The following is an 11,454-nucleotide window of genomic DNA, read 5'->3' on the forward strand; positions in this document are numbered from 1 at the left end:
GGTCAAATCACACAAAAAGACACTAACACACACACACAATAACAACTACTAACACACCTACACACACTACTTACACAGACACACAATAACAACTACTAACACACACTATTATCACACACTATTTCTAACACATTAACCTAACACACACACACACACACTACTACCAGCACCCCCACACGGAATAACTACTACTAACACAGACACACTAATACTAACACACATTACTACTAACACACACACACACACACACACACACTACTCAGGGGGTCAAATCACACACAACTTAACGCCACTAATAACTTAACAATAATAAATATGATATCTGGAGCCGAAGAATCAAACAACAGATATGATCAACTTTTATTTAGAAAAGGACAATTATTCAAACTGAGTCATGAACAGACATTATGGGGGTGAGTGGGGGGGGGGGGTGAGTGGGGGGGTGGGGGGGGTGGTCACATCTGCACTTGGAGGTAATGTTCATAATTAGCTCGAAGGACAAACTCAAAGTAGGGTTTTGTTTTCAAGCCGCTCAGGTCGTCGGACTCCAGAAGATCTTTGACGTCCGGCAGGAACGTCTGCAGAGGAACTCCTGCAACACAAACACACACAAACACAAACACACAAACAGACACACACAAACAGACACACACATCCGTCACGGAGGGAAACCTGGAGTCCGGCTCACAGTCCATTCTCTAACTCTAAACCTCGTGGAAGCTGATAATGAACTTCTTCTGTTTCAGACATATGACCGTTATTTCTAAAGATAAAAACGTTATCATGATGGAAGCTTTAATTTAGGAGATAAAGATTATTTTCATTATCGATTAATAAATGAATCAGTTTGGATTAAAACACGTGAACTCACTAAAAGTCCAAATATATTCACTTTCCTGTAAAAGCAGGAAAACCCATGAATCCACTGAACCATCGATCACTTTCAATCACTTTCAATTGTTTAATAGAATAAATAGACATGAAGGTGGAAGTCCAGGAGCAGCTCCTCACCTTCCTGGATGAGCTTCAGGAGGATCTTGACGAAGACGCTGTCCTTAGCGGCTTCCAGAGGGTCGTCGCTCCCGTCCGCCGAGGACCAGCTGGGAGACACACAGGGGACATGATTTAAAACAATCCGGAGACAGAGACGGACAGAGAGCATTCATCACATCACTACATTCAAATAAAAATGTAGCCTCACATAACTAAGCCACTAGACGAGCAATAGAAGGAAGGTTTTCTCTCCCCAGAGCTAAGACCAATTTTCTCAAACGCACTGTGGGATACAGAGCCATGAAGTCATGGAACCTGCGACCAACAGAAATTATAAACGTGACACGTAAATGTATGTTAATGTAATGTAACATACATACGTGAAATGTATGTTCAAAAAGCAAATAATGAAACACTTGGGTACAACATACTTGTGACACTAGATGGTGATGTACTGTATATAAATGTGTGGTATTCTATTACATGGTTTGACGTTTTCGCTTCTATGGAATTACCTATCAGTGTTTTATATCATGACAAAGGTAAAACTGCATAACCACTAACTTATTTTTGATATTTGTAACATATAATTGTATGATCATTATTCAATGTATTTTAACTTTTGATATTTGTAATTTAACGTATGTTTTAAATGTTTGATATCTGTATGTATGTCTTCAATGTGGACCCCACTAAAAGTAGCTCTGTCTTAGGGCGGAGCTAATGGGGATCCTTCTAAATAAACAAATAAACAAATCACTGGGAGTTTCTACAGATGATCTCACTCGTCTCTTCTCAGGGCCTTCCCGAGGATCTCACACTTCAGAGAGTCGGTGTCCGCGGCGTCCTCCTGGAAAACAGACAGAGCGTCACACGAGGGGACGTCAGTGGAACCATGAAGTTACTGGTTTGGAGAACAGACCTGGTCCATGTACTCCAGCAGATCCAGAGCCTTCTTGTAGTCGTACTCGTTGGCTCCTCTGTTGTCGTCGCAGATGTACAACTGCACACAGAGGACACGCTCGGGCTTTAATCTCGTGACTCAAATATTGCAGCTGTTCAGTTTCCACCAGAATCACCGACTGAGGACGAGACCTCGGGTCCACGTGGTGAGACTGAGGGACATGAAGACACGTCCTCGTGTGTGTTCACCTGAATGAGGTTGTGGGCGCTGAGCAGCGGCATGGTGTCGGGGTTCTGCTGCTTCTCCTCCAGCAGCTGCCGCGGCAGCGTCTCCTGGTGCAACAGGAAGCGCTCCTGCTCCACGATGTCTGGTGGGACAGAACATGAGCCCGGGTCAGAGATCCGTACCACAACCCGCTCTGCACCTGGGACATGAAGGACTGCACCCCCCCTGGAGAGATGCCTTCCACCTGGAGACTGACAGACTTCTGGGTTTGGTCGATTTAACCAGACGACGCCGCGACAATTAGTGAAGCAAAAATGTCTAATAATGCAGGTGCATGTTTTTAAATGACTTTTTAAATGATCGATACCTGTCAGAATGAAATGTTGGGATTCATTTCACTACGATGCAGTTTGATTCCACTCACACAGTGGAGGTGGTCACCGTGGTTACGACCATGGTGTGTTTTTTGTGTGTTTTTGGGGCTTTGACATGAAGCTCAGGTGTGAAGTGAGGAGAGAGAGTCGTTACAGAACCTGTTACAGTTAAACTCAAGGCTCCATTATGCTTCTACGTGTCCGTTTCTTGGAGAGGGCTCCACGGAGAGCGGAGAGACTTTTTGATTTTTACTTCTCCGACGACTCTACGTTGAAAACAATTCACCGCAAAACCCATAGGTGGCGCAACGGAAGACGAGCTCAGAGAAGCCTACCCCATTTGGGAAGAAGAAGTCCACGTGTCTCTGTTGACATGTTAGCTCCTCCCACACACTGAACCATGGCAACTAACAGAACTAAATAAAGTGACACCCAGCGGGTCAAGATGCTGATGTGATCGTTTCTTAGCGCAGCGGTTCCCCGGTCTTGTTTCTGAACTGTGTTGCTGATTCCACAGCTTGAATCTGCTTGAGGCTACATGTAGCTAGAAGCTACACGGAGCTAGCTCCCCCCCAGCTTCCACACACAGTCAGCAGGGACTCCCGACACTAACTACTACTACCCAGTGTTTGCTTCTAACCTGACGGTATTATAGAAACAGTGTCATGATAGAAGTGGAATTAAAGGGACTCTTACCTTTGTTGCATTTTGACACTTTTTTTGGATAAGGTTAAATTGGTATTAATAAGGTAATGACACTCTAAAATGCAAGACAGACCCACCAGGAGTAAAAACAAACAATTATTTCACTCTCATAATATTTAGTGAAAACTTCAACCAATAAAATTCTTCGGACCGAAGGACCTTATTGGCCGACAGACCTGTCTGTTTGCTGCATGGAAACAGACAGGAAGCCCGTCTGCTTCTTGTGGTGCATTCGGGCCCGTCATCATATGTGAATGTAAATGTAGATAACTTACCGAATCCATTGCTTTGGTAAACAAAAACTCACGTGCGTGCGCGGAGGCAGTAGGTCGTAAGTCTGCTTGTAAATAAAGTTTCTTCATAAAAACACCGCGGATGGGAACGAGGGGGTGGGGCATTGGAGGAAGGCGGGATGATTTGAATGTGCTGTAATTCTCAAATGCAACAAAGGTAAGAGTCCCTTTAAAGTCGTGATTCTTGCACTGTTACCACCGCAGATAGCATGGTGGCTAGCCTAGCCCGCTAGCCTAGCCTGCTAGCGCCGTTTTGAAAGCTTGTTATAACCGTCTGTGAGCGTGCACACATGCCGTCAGTGCTCTAATGAGCCACCGTCAGCCGGACAACTCCGCTGGCTTAACACACACGTCACATTAATCGTAGAATCATAGTTGTGTTTGGGTTTGCTGTCAAGCAGGAAGTTAGAGGTCCGGAAATGTGAAATCTGGAAATTAAGTCGTAGGGAATTGATGTCGTTCGCGGACCAATCACAGCCAAGGTCTGTCCGTGGGCTCTCCGACATAAACACGGACAGTTAGAAAAATCAGAGGTGCACGAAGGGCTCTCCGAGGCGCTCGGGGGGGGCGTTCCACGACGGATAGGGCGGTCTTATCTGTCCGTTTTAGAAAAGACGGAGAGGCATAAATTGGCCTTTAGACGGTCTCTAACGTCTGTTTGGTGTTTTACCGTCGACTTGTTTGTTGAGTTGGTCGTCTGGCAGGTCGGACGCCAGCGCCGTCAGCTTACTGAGCGCCAGCAGCGTCTTCTTCTTCACGAAGTAGCGTGCCTCCTGGTTGGCCTGGCTGTAGAGCGTCCTGTGGGCCTGGAGGAGACAGGAGTCAGGAGCCAGGAGCCAGGAGAGAGGAGACAGGAGTCAGGAGACAGGAGGCAAGAGGGAGGAGTCAGGAGACAGGAGACAGGAGACAGGAGACAGGAGTCAGGAGTCAGGAGTCAGGAGACAGGAGTCAGGAGTCAGGAGACAGGAGGCAAGAGGGAGGAGTCAGGAGACAGGAGTCAGGAGACAGGAGTCAGGAGACAGGAGACAGGAGTCAGGAGACAGGAGACAGGAGACAGGAGACAGGAGAGAGGAGTCAGGAGACAGGAGACAGGAGACAGGAGTCAGGAGTCAGGAGACAGGAGACAGGAGTCAGGAGACAGGAGAGAGGAGTCAGGAGACAGGAGGCAGGAGTCAGGAGGCAGGAGGCAGGAGACAGGAGACAGGAGACAGGAGACAGGAGTCAGGAGACAGGAGGCAGGAGACAGGAGAGAGGAGAGAGGAGACAGGAGTCAGGAGGCAGGAGGCAGGAGACAGGAGACAGGAGACAGGAGACAGGAGTCAGGAGGCAGGAGACAGGAGACAGGAGAGAGGAGAGAGGAGGCAGGAGGCAGGAGGCAGGAGACAGGAGACAGGAGAGAGGAGACAGGAGACAGGAGGCAGGAGGCAGGAGACAGGAGACAGGAGACAGGAGACAGGAGACAGGAGACAGGAGACAGGAGTCAGGAGACAGGAGTCAGGAGTCAGGAGACAGGAGAGAGGAGAGAGGAGACAGGAGACAGGAGTCAGGAGACAGGAGACAGGAGACAGGAGACAGGAGACAGGAGACAGGAGTCAGGAGGCAGGAGACAGGAGACAGGAGTCAGGAGTCAGGAGGCAAGAGACAGGAGACAGGAGTCAGGAGGGAGGAGTCAGGAGGCAGGAGACAGGAGGCAGGAGACAGGAGACATGAGTCAGGAGGGAGGAGTCAGGAGTCAGGAGGCAGGAGACAGGAGTCAGGAGACAGGAGTCAGGAGACAGGAGGCAGGAGGCAGGAGGCAGGAGGCAGGAGACAGGAGACAGGAGACAGGAGACAGGAGTCAGGAGGCAGGAGACAGGAGTCAGGAGACAGGAGACAGGAGACAGGAGTCAGGAGTCAGGAGTCAGGAGTCAGGAGTCAGGAGGCAGGAGGCAGGAGACAGGAGAGAGGAGTCAGGAGACAGGAGACAGGAGTCAGGAGACAGGAGGCAGGAGACAGGAGTCAGGAGACAGGAGAGAGGAGACAGGAGTCAGGAGACAGGAGACAGGAGACAGGAGACAGGAGAGAGGAGTCAGGAGACAGGAGACAGGAGTCAGGAGACAGGAGACAGGAGACAGGAGAGAGGAGTCAGGAGTCAGGAGAGAGGAATCAGGAGACAGGAGTCAGGAGTCAGGAGACAGGAGTCAGGAGTCAGGAGACAGGAGTCAGGAGACAGGAGACAGGAGACAGGATAGAGGAGACAGGAGACAGAAGACAGGAGACAGGAGACAGGAGACAGGAGTCAGGAGAGAGGAGAGAGGAGACAGGAGACAGGAGACAGGAGACAGGAGACAGGAGTCAGGAGTCAGGAGTCAGGAGTCAGGAGACAGGAGTCAGGAGTCAGGAGACAGGAGTCAGGAGACAGGAGACAGGAGTCAGGAGACAGGAGACAGGAGACAGGAGTCAGGAGTCAGGAGTCAGGAGACAGGAGTCAGGAGACAGGAGACAGGAGTCAGGAGACAGGAGACAGGAGTCAGGAGTCAGGAGACAGGAGACAGGAGTCAGGAGTCAGGAGACAGGAGACAGGAGACAGGAGTCAGGAGACAGGAGACAGGAGACAGGAGACAGGAGTCAGGAGGCAGGAGACAGGAGACAGGAGACAGGAGACAGGAGTCAGGAGCCAGGAGCCAGGAGAGAGGAGACAGGAGTCAGGAGACAGGAGGCAAGAGGGAGGAGTCAGGAGACAGGAGACAGGAGACAGGAGACAGGAGACAGGAGTCAGGAGTCAGGAGTCAGGAGACAGGAGTCAGGAGTCAGGAGACAGGAGGCAAGAGGGAGGAGTCAGGAGACAGGAGTCAGGAGACAGGAGTCAGGAGACAGGAGACAGGAGTCAGGAGACAGGAGACAGGAGACAGGAGACAGGAGAGAGGAGTCAGGAGACAGGAGACAGGAGACAGGAGTCAGGAGTCAGGAGACAGGAGACAGGAGTCAGGAGACAGGAGAGAGGAGTCAGGAGACAGGAGGCAGGAGTCAGGAGGCAGGAGGCAGGAGACAGGAGACAGGAGACAGGAGACAGGAGACAGGAGGCAGGAGGCAGGAGACAGGAGAGAGGAGAGAGGAGACAGGAGGCAGGAGGCAGGAGGCAGGAGACAGGAGACAGGAGACAGGAGACAGGAGACAGGAGACAGGAGACAGGAGACAGGAGTCAGGAGGCAGGAGGCAGGAGACAGGAGAGAGGAGAGAGGAGGCAGGAGGCAGGAGGCAGGAGACAGGAGACAGGAGAGAGGAGAGAGGAGACAGGAGACAGGAGACAGGAGGCAGGAGGCAGGAGACAGGAGACAGGAGACAGGAGACAGGAGACAGGAGACAGGAGTCAGGAGACAGGAGTCAGGAGTCAGGAGACAGGAGAGAGGAGAGAGGAGACAGGAGACAGGAGACAGGAGTCAGGAGACAGGAGACAGGAGACAGGAGACAGGAGACAGGAGTCAGGAGGCAGGAGACAGGAGACAGGAGTCAGGAGTCAGGAGGCAAGAGACAGGAGACAGGAGTCAGGAGGGAGGAGTCAGGAGGCAGGAGACAGGAGGCAGGAGACAGGAGACATGAGTCAGGAGGGAGGAGTCAGGAGTCAGGAGGCAGGAGACAGGAGTCAGGAGACAGGAGTCAGGAGACAGGAGACAGGAGGCAGGAGGCAGGAGGCAGGAGGCAGGAGACAGGAGACAGGAGACAGGAGACAGGAGACAGGAGTCAGGAGGCAGGAGACAGGAGTCAGGAGACAGGAGACAGGAGACAGGAGTCAGGAGTCAGGAGTCAGGAGTCAGGAGTCAGGAGGCAGGAGGCAGGAGACAGGAGAGAGGAGTCAGGAGACAGGAGACAGGAGTCAGGAGACAGGAGGCAGGAGACAGGAGTCAGGAGACAGGAGAGAGGAGACAGGAGTCAGGAGACAGGAGACAGGAGACAGGAGACAGGAGACAGGAGAGAGGAGTCAGGAGACAGGAGACAGGAGTCAGGAGACAGGAGACAGGAGACAGGAGACAGGAGAGAGGAGTCAGGAGTCAGGAGAGAGGAATCAGGAGACAGGAGTCAGGAGTCAGGAGACAGGATAGAGGAGACAGGAGACAGAAGACAGGAGACAGGAGACAGGAGACAGGAGACAGGAGTCAGGAGAGAGGAGAGAGGAGACAGGAGACAGGAGACAGGAGACAGGAGACAGGAGTCAGGAGTCAGGAGTCAGGAGTCAGGAGACAGGAGTCAGGAGTCAGGAGACAGGAGTCAGGAGACAGGAGACAGGAGTCAGGAGACAGGAGACAGGAGACAGGAGTCAGGAGTCAGGAGTCAGGAGACAGGAGTCAGGAGACAGGAGACAGGAGACAGGAGTCAGGAGACAGGAGACAGGAGTCAGGAGTCAGGAGACAGGAGACAGGAGACAGGAGTCAGGAGTCAGGAGACAGGAGACAGGAGACAGGAGTCAGGAGACAGGAGACAGGAGACAGGAGTCAGGAGGCAGGAGACAGGAGACAGGACACAGGAGACAGGAGGCAGGAGGCAAGAGGGAGGAGTCAGGAGACAGGAGACAGGAGTCAGGAGACAGGAGGCAGGAGGCAGGAGGCAGGAGGCAGGAGGCAGGAGGCAGGAGACAGGAGTCAGGAGACAGGACACAGGAGGCAGGAGACAGGAGACAGGAGACAGGAGACAGGAGTCAGGAGCCAGGAGACAGGAGACAGGAGACAGGAGACAGGAGAAAGGAGAAAGGAGAGAGGAGTCAGGAGTCAGGAGTCAGGAGACAGGATAGAGGAGACAGGAGACAGAAGACAGGAGACAGGAGACAGGAGACAGGAGACAGGAGACAGGAGTCAGGAGAGAGGAGTCAGGAGACAGGAGAGAGGAGACAGGAGACAGGAGACAGGAGTCAGGAGCCAGGAGACAGGAGACAGGAGACAGGAGACAGGAGACAGGAGACAGGAGAAAGGAGAGAGGAGTCAGGAGTCAGGAGACAGGATAGAGGAGACAGGAGACAGAAGACAGGAGACAGGAGACAGGAGACAGGAGACAGGAGACAGGAGTCAGGAGAGAGGAGTCAGGAGACAGGAGACAGGAGACAGGAGTCAGGAGACAGGACACAGGAGGCAGGAGACAGGAGACAGGAGACAGGAGACAGGAGACAGGAGACAGGAGTCAGGAGCCAGGAGACAGGAGACAGGAGACAGGAGACAGGAGTCAGGAGTCAGGAGAGAGGAATCAGGAGACAGGAGTCAGGAGACAGGATAGAGGAGACAGGAGACAGAAGACAGGAGACAGGAGACAGGAGACAGGAGACAGGAGACAGGAGTCAGGAGAGAGGAGTCAGGAGACAGGAGAGAGGAGACAGGAGACAGGAGACAGGAGACAGGAGTCAGGAGTCAGGAGACAGGAGACGGGAGTCAGGAGACAGGAGACAAGAGACAGGAATCAGGAGACAGGAGTCAGGAGTCAGGAGTCAGGAGAGAGGAGTCAGGAGACAGGAGAGAGGAGAGAGGAGAGAGGAGACAGGAGACAGGAGACAGGAGACAGGAGACAGGAGACAGGAGACAGGAGACAGGAGAGAGGAGGCAGGAGGCAGGAGGCAGGAGTCAGGAGGCAGGAGGCAGGAGACAGGAGACAGGAGAGAGGAGTCAGGAGTCAGGAGAGAGGAATCAGGAGACAGGAGTCAGGAGTCAGGAGTCAGGAGACAGGATAGAGGAGACAGGAGACAGAAGACAGGAGACAGGAGACAGGAGACAGGAGACAGGAGACAGGAGTCAGGAGAGAGGAGAGAGGAGACAGGAGACAGGAGACAGGAGACAGGAGACAGGAGACAGGAGTCAGGAGTCAGGAGACAGGAGACAGGAGTCAGGAGACAGGAGACAGGAGTCAGGAGTCAGGAGACAGGAGTCAGGAGACAGGAGTCAGGAGACAGGAGACAGGAGACAGGAGTCAGGAGTCAGGAGTCAGGAGACAGGAGTCAGGAGACAGGAGACAGGAGTCAGGAGACAGGAGACAGGAGTCAGGAGACAGGAGACAGGAGACAGGAGACAGGAGTCAGGAGTCAGGAGTCAGGAGACAGGAGACAGGAGACAGGAGTCAGGAGACAGGAGACAGGAGACAGGAGTCAGGAGGCAGGAGACAGGAGACAGGACACAGGAGACAGGAGGCAGGAGGCAGGAGACAGGAGACAGGAGACAGGAGACAGGAGAGAGGAGAGAGGAGAGAGGAGAGAGGAGAGAGGAGAGAGGAGAGAGGAGAGAGGAGTGAGGAGACAGGAGACAGGAGACAGGAGACAGAGTGAGGTTCCCACCTTGTGGTAGTTGTGGACGTGGATGTGGTGCAGCCAGCTCAGGTGCTGGTGAGCCTGCAGGAAGCTGGAGAGCTGCTGGTGCTGAGCGGCCGGCTGGGACAGAAGCTTCCCTCTCTTCCCCTTCTCCATGTACCAGCGGAACAGGAAGTCAGCAAAGTTCTGCAGCGGGAACAGGAAGAACGTCAGTGAGCCTCAGAGGACTGAGCTCACTAGAGTGAGGCAGTGAGGGTTATATACAGTCACTGGTGGTCTTTATATACAGTCCCTGGTGGTCTTTATATACAGTCACTGGTGGTCTTTATATACAGTCACTGGTGGTCTTCATATACAGTCCCTGGTGGTCTTTATATACAGTCCCTGGTGGTCTTTATATACAGTCACTGGTCTTTATATACAGTCACTGGTGGTCTTTATATACAGTCAGTGGTGGTCTTGATATACAGTCCCTGGTGGTCTTTATATACAGTCACTGGTCTTGATATACAGTCACTGGTCTTTATATACAGTCACTGGTGGTCTTTATATACAGTCACTGGTGGTCTTTATATACAGTCACTGGTGGTCTTTATATACAGTCACTGGTGGTCTTTATATACAGTCACTGGTCTTTATATACAGTCCCTGGTCTTTATATACAGTCCCTGGTGGTCTTCATATACAGTCACTGGTGGTCTTTATATACAGTCCCTGGTGGTCTTTATATACAGTCACTGGTCTTCATATACAGTCCCTGGTGGTCTTTATATACAGTCCCTGGTCTTTATATACAGTCCCTGGTGGTCTTTATATACAGTCACTGGTGGTCTTTATATACAGTCCCTGGTGGTCTTTATATACAGTCACTGGTGGTCTTTATATACAGTCACTGGTGGTCTTCATATACAGTCCCTGGTGGTCTTTATATACAGTCCCTGGTGGTCTTTATATACAGTCACTGGTCTTTATATACAGTCACTGGTGGTCTTTATATACAGTCAGTGGTGGTCTTGATATACAGTCCCTGGTGGTCTTTATATACAGTCACTGGTCTTGATATACAGTCACTGGTCTTTATATACAGTCACTGGTGGTCTTTATATACAGTCACTGGTGGTCTTTATATACAGTCACTGGTGGTCTTTATATACAGTCACTGGTGGTCTTTATATACAGTCACTGGTCTTTATATACAGTCCCTGGTCTTTATATACAGTCCCTGGTGGTCTTCATATACAGTCACTGGTGGTCTTTATATACAGTCCCTGGTGGTCTTTATATACAGTCACTGGTCTTCATATACAGTCCCTGGTGGTCTTTATATACAGTCCCTGGTCTTTATATACAGTCACTGGTGGTCTTTATAAACAGTCACTGGTCTTTATATACAGTCACTGGTCTTTATATACAGTCACTGGTCATCTTTATATACAGTCACTGGTGGTCTTTATATACAGTCACTGGTGGTCTTCATATACAGTCACTGGTGGTCTTTATATACAGTCACTGGTGGTCTTCATATACAGTCACTGGTGGTCTTCATATACAGTCACTGGTGGTCTCTATATACAGTTACTGGTGGTCTTTATATACAGTCACTGGTCTTTATATACAGTCACTGGTGGTCTTTATATACAGTCCCTGGTGGTCTTTATATACAGTCCCTGGTGGTCTTTATATACAGTCCCTGGTGGTCTT

At 51.3% G+C, this 11,454-nt stretch overlaps 1 protein-coding gene across 1 annotated transcript in view; it reads right to left on the reverse strand.

Annotated features, from left to right (window-relative positions):
• Positions 1-454: 454 nt before the first annotated feature.
• Positions 455-11,454, reverse strand: part of nup133 (nucleoporin 133) — a 24,830-nt gene continuing 13,830 nt past the window's right edge. The window contains exons 19-25 of the mRNA XM_061089416.1: positions 9,781-9,939; positions 4,165-4,300; positions 2,146-2,264; positions 1,916-1,996; positions 1,779-1,843; positions 1,012-1,100; positions 455-592 (exon numbers count right to left, since the gene is read on the reverse strand). Coding sequence (XP_060945399.1) covers positions 456-592; positions 1,012-1,100; positions 1,779-1,843; positions 1,916-1,996; positions 2,146-2,264; positions 4,165-4,300; positions 9,781-9,939 — 786 coding nt within the window. The 3' untranslated portion in view covers position 455. The remainder of the gene's footprint in view (positions 593-1,011; positions 1,101-1,778; positions 1,844-1,915; positions 1,997-2,145; positions 2,265-4,164; positions 4,301-9,780; positions 9,940-11,454) is intronic.

The sequence above is a fragment of the Limanda limanda genome, chromosome 2 (assembly GCF_963576545.1).
Source record: "Limanda limanda chromosome 2, fLimLim1.1, whole genome shotgun sequence".
NCBI classification, from domain to species: Eukaryota; Metazoa; Chordata; class Actinopteri; order Pleuronectiformes; family Pleuronectidae; genus Limanda; species Limanda limanda.